General features: G+C 38.6%; 2 protein-coding genes across 2 annotated transcripts; both read right to left on the reverse strand.

Moving 5' to 3' along the window:
- Nucleotides 1–1,155: 1,155 nt before the first annotated feature.
- On the reverse strand, nucleotides 1,156–4,768 carry fev (FEV transcription factor, ETS family member). Its single transcript, XM_044366164.1, has 2 exons — nucleotides 4,101–4,768; nucleotides 1,156–2,850 (listed from the first exon to the last, which is right to left on the reverse strand). The coding sequence occupies exon 2, from the start codon at nucleotides 2,789–2,791 to the stop codon at nucleotides 2,309–2,311; it is 483 nt and encodes a 160-aa protein (XP_044222099.1). The 5' UTR covers nucleotides 2,792–2,850; nucleotides 4,101–4,768; the 3' UTR covers nucleotides 1,156–2,308.
- A 5,072-nt stretch (nucleotides 4,769–9,840) lies between these two features.
- cryba2b (crystallin, beta A2b) lies at nucleotides 9,841–12,864 on the reverse strand. The gene is made up of 5 exons (XM_044366071.1): nucleotides 12,795–12,864; nucleotides 11,744–11,929; nucleotides 10,698–10,839; nucleotides 10,317–10,459; nucleotides 9,841–10,207 (listed from the first exon to the last, which is right to left on the reverse strand). Exons 2-5 carry the CDS (start codon nucleotides 11,899–11,901, stop codon nucleotides 10,060–10,062), a joined length of 591 nt encoding a protein of 196 aa, XP_044222006.1. The 5' UTR covers nucleotides 11,902–11,929; nucleotides 12,795–12,864; the 3' UTR covers nucleotides 9,841–10,059.
- Between the last annotated feature and the right edge of the window lie 3,913 nt (nucleotides 12,865–16,777).

Below are 16,777 nucleotides of genomic sequence, written 5' to 3' on the forward strand. Positions count from 1 at the left end.
GCTATTGACAACTGAATCTCTCTCACTTCACTATCACTTTCAGTTGGTTCATGCTGGGGTTTCTCTATACTGATCAAAGCAAACATTACCTCTCCAGTTAGAATTGTCTTTTCAAGATTATTATACAGGTAGATGCACTATTTCCATCTTTTATGATATAGGCATAAAACTGTCGTGTCCATTGAACTGCTGGATAATGTTGAGTCCAGACATACTGTACTGTACATACGTCTCTGTGGACCCGCACTGTGATAAAATGATGTCTGGGGTTAATCTGCTATTTGCAGATGTTCTGTTCTATATTAGACCAACCCTGTTAACACCTAGTTATATAAGCAGTGTTCTGATATTGGAGGAGTTACAGTGCCCCCATGTGGCTGCAAGCTTTACTGTCTCAATTTGCCATCAATTGATGCTACATCATCAGAAGCAGCAGGACAATATGATTTATTGTTTGATGGGTCAGTGTGTTGCTAATGATACCAAGAAGTAAAAACAACAAACAACAAACAAAAAAACATTTTAAAGATTATTTAGCAATGTGGTCAATTATACTAAAATATATTAACATTTAAAAAGCACCCTACATTGAATGGGAATTGTTCTAATTTTATTTTATATTTAATTAAAAAACATTATATCTGTTTGACTTTTTTCCTGCTTTCCTCAGCAATGTAACTACAAACCTATCAAGTATCATTTTCATCAAAGTTAAGCTACATCTACATGGCATCTGGATGTCAGTGGACCATTCGTATTAAATGTATTACAGTAAATAATCATCTATATATCACTATAATCATTTTTTTAGCATTGATAAATAAAATGAGTCACTAAAACTCTGTTAGACCGTTTACAGCTGAGCTAGAGAAATTAAAAGGGCAAATAATTCAGGCTCCACTCTGCTAGTAAATCTAATAACTGCATGCCTGAACTATTACTACTACTACTACTTGGCAGAATTACTCACCAACACTGCATGATATTGCTCACCATGAGTGAACATTTCTGTGGTTTCTAATCTTGCCGTGTAACCTTTTTCCATCATCATCATCACTTTATTCAATACCAATCAGCACATTCAGCAACAACACATTGTCTGTGGTGTTTATATGCTTCCAGACAGAATTCACACACATGCTGACAAAGACATTCATCAGTCCATTTTTTTTTTTTATTTTTCTTCATTTGATTTTCATTGATGCAGTTGTTTTAGCTGAGCGCTTGTGAATGAATGCATTCTACATCACTAAAAAGCAGCTATAGTCTGAGTCAGACTCAGTATTTACAGAGCAGTTCATGAATTCACAGTTTCTGTTACTATTTATGTCATAGCCTACAGTATTTCACACAAAATACAACTTTGTACCTTTGTACTATGGTTTTATACATTTTATTGCAAGTGGGTCATGCTTTTATTTTATTTCAATGAGAGTTTTCATGAAGGACATGTTGTAACTTTATTACACGTTATCTGATTTCTACGCAAACAGGAAGTAAAGTGATAGTATATTCAGGAGAGTGTTGCAGTGGTGATATTTAGTAAAAAAAAAAATAAAAATAAAAATCAAGCAGTCCAACAGGCGTTTGGCCATTCCACAAGACCACGAGATGGCGCCAGTAGTCTAATAATAACTGGTGATTTGCTCCCAGGTTGGTGGAAATACATCCACCTGTATGTAAAAACGAACCACTGAAGGAAGGATGAGATACAGCAGAGGAACAGACAAGGATGAGAACTGATAGGTATAAAACCGACAATCTGTCTTTCATTATCTTTTCAAATTATTAAATATAATTTGTTCATTTCCTTAAAAAAAAAAAAGAAAAGAAAAAGGTCTCATACAAGGAAACCTTTGTTGATTTCCGATTTAATTTGACCAATCCTGGCATGAAATTTAGGAAAATCGTGAAAAATTTGGGCTCTTCATGGTTTAAATTAAACTATAACAATTGAAACACGACGCGTAAAAGTTCAAACCACTGTGTGTATTTTAATAAAAGGATGGGTTTAATAATTTGTGCGTGAAAATATGTCTTAGTTTAAAGTTTAACCGGCCTATATTATTTTCTGTTCGTTTAACTACAAGTTTTAGACGTTTTGATTACAAATTCCAGCAGCATCTAATTTCATATGGATCATTAGTTACGTGTGTATGTCTGAAAACGTCAATATGTAACCAAATTGAGCCAAACATATTTTCAGCTAAAAATGACCAAAACCGACTTTCTCTGCTCTTTTCCATCTGACCTCGGTCATTATATCATAACTTGTGGTGTTTATATTCTTCCAGCTTATCTGAAATAGTCAGTTGTAATGGTTATTGATGTTAGTCAAAGTGTTGATGTTGTTGACACAGCTGATGTGGGACGGAGACACGGTGCCAAAGGGACCCGGAGTCTGGAGATTGTGGCTGTGATACAGGGCCGCAGATGGGGAACCCGGCCAGTAGGAGAAACCCGACGGCCCCACGCCGGGAGCAACGAGGTTCAGTTTGGAAATCCCGGAGAAGGGAATCGGGGAGAAGTTACCCTGAAACTTGTAGATGGCCTGCTCCGTGGTGGACGGCTGGCATACTTGCGCCAAGCCGTGGAAATCAAACTTGTAGGCATATCGCTTTCCGTGGACTTTGGTCATGATGTTTTTGTCATAGTAGTAGCGCAGCGCCCGGCTCAGCTTGTCGTAGTTCATGTTGGGTTTGCTTTTGCGTTCCCCCCACCGCCGGGCCACCTCATCCGGGTCGATAAGCTTGAACTCGCCGTTGGTGCCCTCCCAGGCGATGCACGACATGTTGTTGCTGTCAGAGAGGAGCTCCAGCAGGAACTGCCAAAGCTGAATCTGCCCACTGCCTGAATGAAAATAAATGAAAACAATAACAATAAAGTAAAAAAAAAAAAAAAAATTAATGATAATTGTCGCAAAGCAAGATGAGAAAAATAACCTTGTTTAAAGCAATGGAAACCATATCTGAGCAGCATTCAGAATATAACGGTATTTGGTGGCTTTTAATATAACATATTATCATTTTAATCAAATAATACATTTTCAACCATCAAGCTGTTTGGATCTTGTCAGCAAACTGCCAACAAAATTCCAATGCAGGCGCATATATAGGCTACATTTACATGCGTTTTTAGTTTACATACATGATCCGTTTTCTGTTATTTAAAACATTGTATGTTATATGTTAATGTATCTTATAGACATCATCATGCAATAGTATTTTCAAACCTTACGTTATTGTTGTTTCTGTTAGTTATATCTTTATTCCTTATCTATATGAGGACCTATAATGTTTATTATAAATATAAGTCCTGATCTGGGTAGTCATCTCAGTCTACAGGATACATATTTATTCACATTCCAAAGATAATATTTTTCAACAGTTTTAATTGAAAAATGTCAAAACCTGTTTGATTTTGTCTTTTGGAAGCTGTTCATGCCGGTTCAACATCATTATATCAGTGTAGGATAATAAAATGTGTCAGTGGAGCTGTGGAGGAATGACAGGTGGATTCTGCTGTATAACAGGTTTTATTCTAGTTTGGTTTTTTTTATCTTTATTTAATTTTTTATTTGTTTTGTTTTGTATGTTTTCTTGATATGATTCATTTTTGAGCCTGTGAACGGATGAGACAAAATCTAAGACAAAATGATTTGGGGAGCAGAGCGCGTTATGAAGTTACATATATTCAATGCTATAACTGAAAGAAAAAAAATGCATATTTCCATCACATAAACCGTTATTTAATACATACATACAAACATAAAGAGATGTAAAAACTCGGAGTTTGAGTGTATTAATTAAGGAAATAATATTCTTCAACATAACATCATTTTAATCCTGCTATAATAGTTGATTTATTTTAATATTATTATGGTGAGATGTATCTGTAAGCTGACGTTTTTTCTTTTTTTTCTTTCTCTTTTTTACATACTATAGTTAAAAATGGTACCTAACAATAAGTACATGTGTGATGGAATATAGCTAATTGGAAGATGCAATAAGATGATAATTAATATTAGATAACTGCGCACTTACATGGTGATAATAGTGTTTATTATATTTCCTTGCAGACTCTTGTATCCGTTTTCTTACCTTTCTGTACTCCTGTATTTATTGGACCCCAAGATGTTCCTTTGCTTTCTTTCAACAGATTTTCTGTTGGATCTGAAATCAAAACAGACACATTTTAAGCATCATCAGCTGCCTTTACCTGCCTGTTCATTAAATTATTACAAGAGGGTTTCTGGAACAGCAGGCCTGTTATCTATTTCATATCTATATCTATAAATCATCAAGACATTTATGCTGCTTTCATATTCTAATCTAAAAAGAAAAACATCCACGGAATTTTCTTGTAATTCTGCCAGATATAGAACAAGGTGAAATAAATATCTTTAAACGGATTTCTTGAAATCTGTTTTCAGGGAAATAAAAGAGGAAAAAAAAGCAGTTTCAGTTGAGGTGATTTGTTGTAAGATGGTATAAAATTGCATAAGATTAAAGCTGGAATTAAATCTTTAAAATATAGAATATCTCAATAAAAGTTCAAACAGATTAAAATCCTCATTGTGTCCCCGTCCAGTCGGAGTCTAATGCGTGAAGCATGCGGGCTCCCTCTCTCATTGCGGTCTCCTCTCCGAGAAGCCAGGAAACGCGTCCAGGAAAAAGGATTTCCGATTTCCGACAAAAGAGCAGACGGGCTTTCAGATTGAAAAGGCTGAACAATGCTGTGCCCTGGCAGCGGAGCAGCACCACAGCCTCTGGACACCGAGCAGAATTTAAGAAAAAAAAAAAAAAAAAAAAAAAACCTAAATCATAACAGGTTATTTCTATAATTCTTCACGGGACTAAATGACGAACCTGAGAGATACATGTTGAACATGAGGTTTCCTCCGCAGTCCTGTCTCATTGTGTTCAGTTGTTCAGAAAGGGTTGGATTTCATTTCGTTGGTGGCGGAGGAAAAGATTTTTATTAAACTTTATCTCATAACTGTGATCTGGAATAAATGCGGGTGGACAGATTGAAGTTTCCCGGCAACTGTCACCGGCCCCCATCTCTGAGACAATATTCAGACAGCAATTTCCCCTGGTGCATTGCTTTAATTAAAAGAGCAATTTACCTCTGTCAGCCCGCCTGGTGCCCACAATAAAAAGAGGACGATAGAAATTCGGCCCTTATCAATCCACCATCACAGTTTAATAAAGTTTCCGCGTTAAGATCTGAGTTTCTATGGTGAATTGAAGTGTTTGACATGGAAACCAGTTCAGATCCTCCTCACTTTTCCGCCTCTTTACCTCTCTGCAAACAACAAAGACCTGTTTCACGTTGGAAAAGAATATTTACCTTGAAAAACACGCTTCAGTGCACATGAGAAAACAAGAACATTTCATCCCCCTCACCCCTCCTTCTCCCCCTCTAACCTTCTGTTTGTGGGTTTAAGGTTATAGCCTCAATCTGAGGGTAATGAGGTTGTAACTCTAAAACCATGGTTTCTGATGGTCACTGATGCTTGACTCATATTTTTCTAATCATTTTGTTTTTTAGAGGCAGTGGACTGTGAGTTGCTGCCCTACATTCAGCTTTTAACCCTAGATTCAGTAGAAGTCCATTTGAAAATATTTGTCACTAATATAATATGTATAATATAATACATAGTCTACACACCCTTTGTACATTTATTTTTAGGGCGACAGATAATAGAATTGACACAGTCATGACAGTTTCACAGCGGTCTTCCTTTCAGACAGAACATTTATTTAGGTGCAAATAATGAAGACATTACACACACATAACATGAGAGTGATGATACAGCACAGCACAGTGTTTAAATGTAATTTGAACTGTGATTAAATACATTAATTGAGTATTCAGTGTGATCACTGTATTACAGCTTAAAGTCTGGTGAAAACTGCAGTGAAGACAAACTATAACTGAAGCACTTTTAAGGTGTTTAAAAGTAACAAATACAAAGTTAAAGTGGAAATTCTTGTAATTTATGAGCGTGTCAGATACTCTGGTATGATAAAAGCTTGCCCATAAATATCTAAAAGGAGGGGGTGTCCTGGTGACTTCGGGTTTTTAGATGTGTATCATGTAACTGCTTCGTCCCTGGTTTAATTCTGGAGACTTTTGCTGCATCCTCTCCCTATGTCTGCCTCGCTACATGTCACTGAAAGCAATCTATTAGAGAAAGAAAGGACAATGAAATACACTGTCTAAAGAGAAAACTCTAATGTGCAGTTCTGCTGGGCTTGTGTGTGATTTGGCATCTTGTGTTTCCTGCTGTAAAATGTAGTTTACGTGTCATGACATAAGGAAACAGAGCAGGTTGATCAGTAATATGGCAGGTCTGCTATCACGGAATCAAAAAGCATACAACCCTGTGTTATGGATTGTAAACACATCAGAATAAATTCACTTTCTGCTCTGTGAGATCACTTGGATTCTCATAGCGTTATCTTGAAAAAAGTCTTGAACATATTATTGTTTCATTAAGTCTCACCAGAGACACCAAGAATAACTGACAAATAAAAATACTTGTGTTTTACCTGAACCACACCCAAACAATAAATCCCATCTTTTAAAACTAAAATTCTGAATATCTTGAAATTAAATCACCACACATTTACCCAACAGCGACTATCAATGTTTACCCTTTGTATGAGAAAAACTTACTGTCAAACAAAAATTAAGTGAACGCAGCATAAAAAGTCTTAGTGCCAATCATACTTGGCACATTCAGCTCTCTGAAGCGAAAGTGAATCATCCGCTAATCATTCATCATCTATATGACGTGTCACCTGACTGAGCACAGACATGCACAAATGCACCTACAGCAGAAAAAGTAGAGTATAAGACTTTATATTCATATGACAAGGTATTGTGTTTTCTCTTACTACATAGTCAATAACAGCATGAAGGTTCTTACATAATATATGGCCTCATAGGCCTTTGATTGTCATTTTACAGTAGTTTACAGAATTTAATTGTAACATATTATTACAAGGTTTTCTGCCCCGGAAAAGGGGAGAAAATGCATAAACGGTCAATAATAACCTAACCAAAGTAGGAAAAAGCACATTTTTTATGGTCCATCCTTATGGGCTGACAGGTGGATTTCAGTCATATGGTGGCGATTCCTCAGGGTTGGTTAGTGTGTCTCTGGCGTCCCAGACTTGCTTTAGCTGCCTGTGTCAAAGTATAAGTCGCAGGCAACTTAAAACAAGCCTCGAAAGCTGGACAGTATCCATTGACGGAGACGTAGATAAATCGGTGGGTAAACTGCAGTCAGTGATCAGCATGAGGGAAGAAATCCGCAGACAGGAAGAAGAAACAAATACATGTTTTCAGAAAAGAAGTGATTTGTTTTATTCCTTTGCAAACTCTTTTACTGTTATCTCATTTATATCAATTTGTTGCTGCATATTAATCTGGGTTTATAGAAGTGTTTACATCATAAAGAGTCAAATCAGTAGCCTGCAAGTAAAACTAAGACATTTAAAAATTGAAAGCATATATCCCAAAAATCTTAAATCCACATCCAAGACTGTCTTATCCAATTGCCTTTACTAGTGGCATCTGTAGTCATTTTGAGACCGGATGGATGTTCAGCCACATTTCTCCGACTAGAAAAATCTATCATAATTCATATTAGTGGTGTAACCAATCATAACAATCCCATGAAATTATAGCTGTCACCAAAGTTCCCTTGTAAAGCCTGGAACTTACCTTGCTGCTCTGAACTGTGTGGCCAAAGTACCTCAACTTGCAGCTCACCAGACTACTCAGGTGTCACTCCTCTATAAGCCATGGTGCAGCTGTTTTAATCAGCCTGCAGAGGAATGTATGTTTGAGAAAGGTGTGTGCGCACAGTTACACATTTATCAAAAGATCCTGGTCTTTTGGGTGTGGGACTGTGATCGGGTGCAGGCTTGTGGGTGTGTAACACGGAATCCCACGTCCTGGACAACAGGAGGAGTGTGCGTGGAGGTAAACACACTCCAGGATCCATGATGGTGTCATATTAGAATAACCAAACAAACGCTACGCTGCCTGACTTTACTTATGAACTACTGTTGTTGTGAGCAAGGTTGTGGCTGGTGGTTAAATCATTAAAATATATAAACCATGTTTTATACCTAAATCAAAAATCATTATGCTGTAGAGTGGAAAGTCATAGTGTTAAAAAATTGTTCAGAATGCTGAGGGCCTCTTCAGGGTTTAGTAGTTGCAGGTAAATAATGTCTTTCGGCATCTCTTTATTACATCTACATACAGTACTATGCAAAAGATTTAGGCACTTACTCTTTAATAATGTTTGGATTCTTATCCATAATGCAATACCATCAGAAATGTGTCTGATTGGTCCGAAATTTATTGTGCAGCATGACAATGACCCCAAAGACTCCTGCAACAGATGGTTTGGGCTCCACAGAGCCCTGATCTCAACATCATGGAGTCAGTTTGGGATCACATGAAGAGACAGAAGCAACTGAGACACCTAAATCCACAGAAGAACTGTGGTACATTCTCCAAGATGCTTAGAACAACCCACCTGTCAAGTACCTTGAAAAACTATGCATAAGTGTACTGAGGAGAACTGGTGCTGTGTTTAAGGCAAAGCATGGCCACACCAAATATTGATTTCATTTGGGTTTCTTCTCTTTACTGAACATTGTATGAAGTTAATTTATTAATTAAAAAAAGTACCTAAGGGTTTTCCACAGTATATCTACATCCCCCCTTTGTGATTTGTATAGATACAATGTAACTATTAGTATAAACTGATATATAGACATCTATAAGAGTTAAGAATGATGACTTTCACTAGGGTTAACCCAAGTTTTTTTCCACATTCACTTTCTTATAATAAGTTGTATAAAGGTAATAATATATTCAGTATATTCAACAATATTACTGAGTATGCCTTCAAAGAGGGTCTGAGGGTAAGCTGAATATTCAAACAGGGTTCAGCACCTTGGACAGTGCTTGTGCACCTCCTTTCCGTTAATAATTAAAAACATCACATTGATGTCATTTCTTTCTCAGAGGACCTCTGTTGACCTTTTTTTTTGAATGACTTGAAGAGTAATTAAACAGTTCAAGTAAGGACGGTTGCATGTGTGCTAAAACCATGGAGCAGCAGCCTGTGCAAACTATAATGCCTCTGGGTTTGTTGATATTTTAACTGTTTAGGCTGCACAGTACTCCTGTGACATCAAGTAGGATAAGCAAGCAAGAGCAAGAGAATGTCAATTTGAGTTCATTCTATTCTATTAATTGTATTTTTCTACTAAAAAGAGGATTTGCATGCAATATGTCCTATTGAGGTTTATATATCTTGTTGAGTGCTTCACAAAGGCCAACTTCTGTTTATCTGCTTTTCATACAGCTCTTCACTTAATGGGTCATTTTTGCAAATTATAGTTGAAAAGTTGAACAACAAATAATAGAAACAAATGTGATCTCGTGCTCTTGTTTATTGGAAATAAGAATACAGTCTGACAAGCACAATATTACACATCCTAAAGCCTATAACAGAGAGATTTGAATCAAATCTTTCCATGTATCCTCACTATAAGGCTAAATATGTCATTTTAAGAACTATTTTTGATAATAGCCTGGTCTATGTAGCTAAAAGAGAATAAGGGACTCTGATTTTGCAATACTTGTGCATCTGTGGTATGTTTCTGCCATAACCAAAGGTGCAAAATGATTGCTAGCTCAATGTAGCCAATTATTGCTGTCAGTTTTTCTGAGCTTTTGATTTTGTCTTATTTATTTGAGATGATCATTTTCAATGTAAAAAAAAAAATAACAACAAACAGTCTATAGTTTTGAAGAAAAGCCTTTATTTCCTATTTCAAGAACATGCCTTAGCATGGTAGTAGAAGAAGGTACTTAGATATCCATACATGCAAAGCCACAGAGTGATAGAAAGAGTTTGTCCATCTACTGGTCTGTGACAGTGGTCTGTCCGGGTTCAAGTTGAGGAAGGAGATCAGGAAAAGTTCTTTTTTTCAGGTTGAGTCAGACAGGTAGAGTGGAGGCTTAGTGCTGGATCCTACGAATGGACTGCACCTGGTTGGTGTGAGCCTGGGTGCTGTACTCGTTGTAGTTTCTGTACTCGCCTTGGTGTCTGTCTCTCTCCAGGATGTACTGGTAGCCACGGTAACCGGGGAACTGGTAGGCCACCCAGCTGCAGAGAGAGAAGAGGAAAAAGCAGAATGGGGATGAGATTTTATGCTGGAAAAGGGGGAAATAGGAGACAGAGACCAATAAACAGAGTGGAAGGTGCATAAACTTACGCTCCGGAGTTGATTTTGATGGAGGGCACCTCCTTGCTGCACCAGCCCATGGCCTGTAGGGAGGGGTAGTCATCGCACATCTCGAACTTACGGCCCTGGAAGTCCTCACACTCGTACAGGGTCACCTTGCTGTCACTGTGGTTCTATGGAAAAAGAGACAAAGACTGTCAGTGTGGAGGCTTATATCACAGCCAAATCTTAGGGAGATGGGAGACATTGCAAAAGCTGCTATTAATTAAATAAAAATAAGTGTGCAAATATATTTTCACAGTGATGACAGGAATAGGCGGTGGTTCCTGTGGGGAGGGGTGGGGCAGGAAAATAAGCCACTTAATGGCAGTTGACAGAGGGTGACTTAGGTGGAAGGATGTGGGAACTTACGGCGCACTTGATGGGTCTGAAAGACAGCATGTGCTCGGTTCTGTAGCTGCTGTTTCCACTCCAGGCCTCGTAGCGGGGGTAGTCTCCCTTCTCCAGGATAAACTGCTGTCCCTGGAACTCGGGGTACTCATAACCCACCCAACTAGACATAGAAAAGATGCAGAGGAGAGAGAAAGAAGGAAGAAAAGGATAGAAATGTTTAGGTTAGGTGAAATCATTAAAACCAAAACCAGAGAAGCTCCCAAATACTCTCATAAAGTAATACTGAATCACTAAATGCAAAGTAGTTTCAGTGTGACAAGAATAAAACTCTCAAATTTGTTAAACAGTACCGCCCAACACCCACAGTATGGCCTCGAGTGAAAACAGCATGCAGCTTCTTTTGTCAGTGGAAGCACAAAGCAAACATTAAATACTGCTGCTCCTGCCTCCACCGCCGCCGCTGTTGCTGCTGCTGCACCCAGGGCGTTTTATCTGATCGCCAGTCAGTCAGCCAGCCATTCTGGCTCACAGCCGGCAGCTGCACACAGCCAACTCATATCGCAACAGGGTCACACTTGGATGCGTGTGCACGCACATGCAAACCGTACATGCCAACCAGCAGTGTAATAACACTGAAGGCTGTAATTTATATTGTGTTTTGTTTTTTCTGCTTCTTGATCATGTGTGCTTTAATCAGACTTTATCCAAGCAGATAAAATAGAACTGGAAGAGAAATAAATAATATGGCATTATTAGATATTATTATGGCAAATAAATGGGTCTTTGTTATACACAGTTTTGTTTTTTTCATAAAAACCAAGAGGAAGACCACAGATCAACTTGCTGTAGAAATAAACTCACTCTAAACTTATTCTGATACCATGCCTGCATTTAAATCATTCTTCATTCTTTATAAAGATAATATTTATCAGCTTTACTTGAATATCCAAGTTTGCAAAAGTCAAGAGGTCAGGAAGTGAAAGTGATCATGTATGGAAGAGTATATGCAGAACTAAAGATGTCGTGATCGAGAGAAAAGAAGAAGAAAGCCAAAGTTGACTTACGGTCCGTTCTCAACCTTGATGGAGCGGATCTTGTTGAAGCCCCTCTCCATGATGTTCTGGCACTCCAGCATGAACTCGCAGCGCTTTCCCTGGAAGTTCTCCTCCTCCCAGACAGTGATCTTGAACTGGCCCATCTGCTCCATCTGTTGAGTGTTCATGGCTGCTGATATTCCCTTGGGAGTTAATCTGAGGAAAGTAGAGAGTTGGGTTTTTTAAGTTCAGAGATGGAAAATCAAAGCAATTTATCAGTTTATCAGGATAGTTCCTGACAACCCTCATCTTGATTAAAACAGATACAGGTTAATCAGATTTAACCAAATTTGTCAATCATGTTTTTACTATCTTACAACTACAATCTTTGTATTTTAGCTAAATAGATAAAGTACTGGTTAATAAGGTTAAAATGTGCTATGCCAGTGCCCTTTTATCATGACTTTGCTCTGGAGAGGAATATCTGTTAAGGTCCCTCTCCAAAGATGTCACAAGCAGTGAATAATTCTACTCATTTGTCATTTTCCCATTTCCCCACAGTACAAATGGTCTCTGTTTTCATTGAGGAGATACACAGATGTGTCTCCTGCCCATAAATCGTACTGGATAACTGTACTGAAGCAGTTCTACATAACAGCAAACCACATATCTGCAAGTGAAAGCCAGAGGGCATTTCATTTCCAACAATAGTTGAAAACTATCTCAAGCCCAATTTGTTAAAAAAAAAAACATGAGCTGGTTTGAGAAATGTTAGCATAATATTTGTAGGCCAAACACCAGTGAGGCATCATATTGCCAGCTTTCCCTACTAAAAGGGCTGGTGAGGTTTAAACCAGTTAACCCCAAAAGCAGAGTATGAAGTGGCTTCTATGTTTTTACTCTCTGCAAACCGGTAGCAAGTCAAGCCTAGTTGTTTAAATGCACCCATAGCTATCTATCTATCTATCAAGCAGGGTTTTTGCGGCATCTTGGTGGCTGTTGGGCTCCACCCCAGTACACATAGCTGTCACCTGATTGCAGTCTCTTAGCTGAGTCTGAGGCAGTGTGTTGATATACTTACAGACAGTACTGAGGTGGGACAGATCCAGTATAATCAATGTCGGACAGGGGACCCCTGCATGTGTTTTTATAGGGCCAGGCCCCCTGGACCTACGCCACTCCATTTGCCCAGCAGCCTTGCACACTCAGCAGCTGAGCGGCCTGCTGAAAAGGGAGCATTAGCCTCGTGCTTTGTGGAGGCTTCAGAGCACCATTGTCCTCAGAGCCCCAAACTGACTTAGTCATCAATATGGCAGCCATGGTCAGTGGCAACCTGACCCAGGACTATACAATGGTAACGCACTGACACAACAGTTTGATTGGGGTGGCAGGATAATAGACACATTCTGGGAGCTGATCCCCTCTCTCTCTCTCTTTCGCTCTCTCTCTCTCTTCCCTCATACACACACACACACACACACACACACACACACTGTAGGTAAATTGGAGGAGAGGTGGGCAAAAGGGACAAGACATCCCACAAAGTAAGCTCCATGACTTGTGCCAATCTTATCTAGAGGGCGTCCTTATAATTTTCTATTCTATCTTCCATGTTCTCTCTTGGGCGATTTGGAAAGAGTCAACTGGTTGAAGTGCTGCAGTAAAATAAAAAGCTACAGTAGCTTTGTCTGAACTAGTAAAACAAGAACTTTCTGACCAGGTCTGTTTGGTCTGTACTTTTTTTTACATAACTACATATATTTCAGTCTTTGAAAGACAGCAAATACACATAATTGGATGTAGTTTTGGCTGCAAATATAAGGAATATCATCCTTTTTCACATTTCATTGACTTTTAACATCAATAATCATGAGAGTTAAATATAAAGACCGAATGAGGGAAAAAATAGTCTTAAGAACTGAGAACATTTTCAATATAGAAAATTAAAACATCACAAGTCTTTAGGCTTTTCAGCCTTTTTAACATTTTTCTCAACTAATCATATTTAAAAATGATTTTCTGCTGTACTTACAGATATGTGTTATTTAAAGAAGCCATTTACACCATCAGAAAACATGAATGATTATACAGTATGTACTGTATAATACTGTATGTTATACAGTGATATATTAATAGATCTGTGAATTAAACTGGGGGTGATACTAGGTTCCAATCCTATGTTTTGAATCTTATTGTTGGGGCTACCATTTCTACAGTGATTATAGATTTGCTTTTGTTGTTACATTTTAGCAAACAGCTACTGAGAAAGGTCACATTGGCACTGTTAACATTACAAATGAAAATCATCTCATTTTCATGTACACTACCATCCTCTTGTGGGCTCATTTACAGTCTGTCAGTATTGTTTCTTTGTCTTTGTGTAAAGCGAAATTCTTGCTGATAAACATTTAGACACACATCTTTATTTCTATAATCCAATATTTAATATACATGATTGCATTAAGGAAATCTGAAAAAACAAACATTTTATTTATACATATGTTGTTTGGTCTCTTTCATTCACTGAACGCTGGTTCTGTATCACATATAGGGTTTAAAAATCAGGTATTTCTTGTCAGAGTAGTCATGTTTTTTTCTGACTTTGCCTTGCATATTTTGCAAATGTTTTAATACCATTGTGACAACACCCAGAGTGATGTGTCAAGCAAGAAACAACATTAGTGATACCTTTTCCTTCATCATGGGTGACATCTAGTGGTGAAGGCATTTATTACATTCAGGGTGGCACACACCAGGAAAAGAGGCCTACTCTATTTAAAATAATGGTAAATTTTATCATCATGGTACAAAAATTGATTAACCAATATATTGCTGGTTTAATATTCAGACATCAGCCAATAGTTTGGATTTGCAGCACAGCAATGACAGGAAGTAACAAAGGACTAAAGTGACGTTTTGATGGAAGTGTCTAATGCCAGAAACATCTGTGACAGTGATAACAACAGTCCAGCCATGTGTGGGAGGATTGTCTGGTTATGACTGTGTGTGTGTGAGTCAGTGTGTGTGTGTGTGTGTGCGCGCGTATGAACAGCTTTCTCATTGTCTTCTGTTAACCCATTCATTCTTCTTCTTCTTTACGTGTGTGTGTTTGTGTGTGTGTGTGCCCCCCTGAGCAGGTGATGGGCAGGTGAAAGGACAGGCTTTTATAGACACAGATGTCGTGTGTTTGTGTGAGTGTGCTACTACCTGAACTATTAGTGTGTGTGCGTGTGTGTGTGTGTGTGTGTGTGCATGTGTGTGTGTATGTGCGTGCGTGTGTGTGTGTGTGTGTGCATGTGTGTGTGTATGTGCGTGTGTGTGTGTGTGTGTGTGTGTGTGTGTGTGTGTGTGTGTGTGTGTGTGTGTGTGTGTGTGTGTGTGTGTGTGCATGTGTGTGGGCTTTTTGAGGGTTAAGACTTGGTTTTAGGGATAAGGTTCGAATTGTGTTTAGGTTAGGGTGGGGTTGGGGTTCGGCTTTTGGCATCAGTGGGGTACCTCACACTTATAGAAAGACAAATGTGTGTGTGTGTGTGTGTGTGTGTGTGTGTGTGTGTGTGTGTGTGTTTGGGTGGATGCATAAAGAAGGTCTTTCATCTTTCTTCTCCAGGTCTGATAAGCTGAATCAGCTGTAGGTCCCTCCCCCCCACTACACACACACACACACACACATGCACACACACACACACACACACACACACACACACACACTAATTTCCCTGTTAAATGCAGTGGGGGGTATTTGCATGCGTCAGGGACAGTGTAGTCCAGACCAGCACAGAGCTGGCACAGTTCTGCTTTGAATCCTTATCTCACTGTATAACAAATCCATTCACTTCTTCTCAGTGGTCATGTGACACCTACTGGGCACATCGACTGGTCACTATCATTTTATATCTGTTTTTTTCTTCAAATATAATCATTACTGAATTCCTACTTTCATTTTGAAGCATCGGCAGCAACACTAAAATCATGCTGCACTACTGCACTGCACCAACAAACAGGGTAGTTTGTCTAATGATCTACAAGCTGCAACAGCAAATTTGGACACTTTGACACCCATTTAATGCTATTTTTTATACAGTTAGACATCGAAAACAACTGCTACTGTTATATGTGTGACTGACCATCATCACTACTACACTCTACTACTACTACTACTATCTACAGTAAGTGTAATGCGTGGGATTCAGTAAAAGTTAAACATCACCTCTGTGTGCGTTCATGCGTGTTAAGCACATCAGCTAACACAAAGACAGACTGTCTCGTTGTGGTCACTAACTCCTCGGATGATCTGATTCATGTCATATACAGACGTGTAGCTAGTAGAATCTAGTTTAGCATCAGGAGTTCTAGGACATTTTTGTCTTCATCTTTTAGAGTTCTAGGACATTTTTGTCTTCATCTTTTATTTTGAGAACTCATAATCCACCTTGGCTGGGGACCAGATGTATTTATATTCGGAGCAGGTCAAAAGTTCATCTCTACATTTGACTGAGGCAGTCAACTGTGACACATTAGGGTGATAATTTTCTAATGGTTTGAGCCATTATCTGATGATTGCTCTGCATGGTGGTGTAATGGTCACAGAATATCAGATCGTTTTACTATACCAGGTGCACCCTGCAGTAAGGTGCAAACACTGTTTCATTGTGATGTTTCTTAACTCTTACATACTGTTCATGTCAAATTAGATCCATATTATTTTTGATGATGGTACTTTTTCTTTATTATTATTATTTATTCATTTATCTTCTATTTTTATTTATTTATTTACTGACTGGTTTGTATACTTATTTATCTATCTTCTATTAAGTTTCATTTCCCTAAACTAAAAGGTGGTTCTGCATAATGGGCCTATCTCATACTGCGCCAGGTGGCTGAGGGGGCTCGGAGGTCCTGACTGGTTTGGACAGCTTGGTGTCTGAGGGCCTGTTCCCCATTTAACCCCCCTTCAAATAGAAAGATGCTCCTCAAACCCAAATGACTGGACCCCTCCTGTAGGTGTGGGGGCAAGCTCCTACGGGTCTGGGAGCGACCTAAAGCAGGAGGGAGTAATGAGAGCAA

The sequence above is a fragment of the Thunnus albacares genome, chromosome 11 (assembly GCF_914725855.1).
Source record: "Thunnus albacares chromosome 11, fThuAlb1.1, whole genome shotgun sequence".
Lineage (NCBI taxonomy): Eukaryota > Metazoa > Chordata > Actinopteri > Scombriformes > Scombridae > Thunnus > Thunnus albacares.

What these genes read in the sequence shown, in the direction of transcription:
- fev (XM_044366164.1), bottom strand. Translation starts at nt 2,791, where the DNA reads ATGTCGTGCATCGCCTGGGAGGGCACCAACGGCGAGTTCAAGCTTATC.
- cryba2b (XM_044366071.1), bottom strand. Translation starts at nt 11,901, where the DNA reads ATGAACACTCAACAGATGGAGCAGATGGGCCAGTTCAAGATCACTGTC. An exon ending in TCAGACCCATCAAGTGCGCC is followed by an intron (nt 10,460 to 10,697) that starts GTAAGTTCCCAC and finishes CTTTTTCCATAG; the next exon opens with AACCACAGTGACAGCAAGGT. An exon ending in ATCAAAATCAACTCCGGAGC is followed by an intron (nt 10,208 to 10,316) that starts GTAAGTTTATGC and finishes CTCTCTCTGCAG; the next exon opens with CTGGGTGGCCTACCAGTTCC.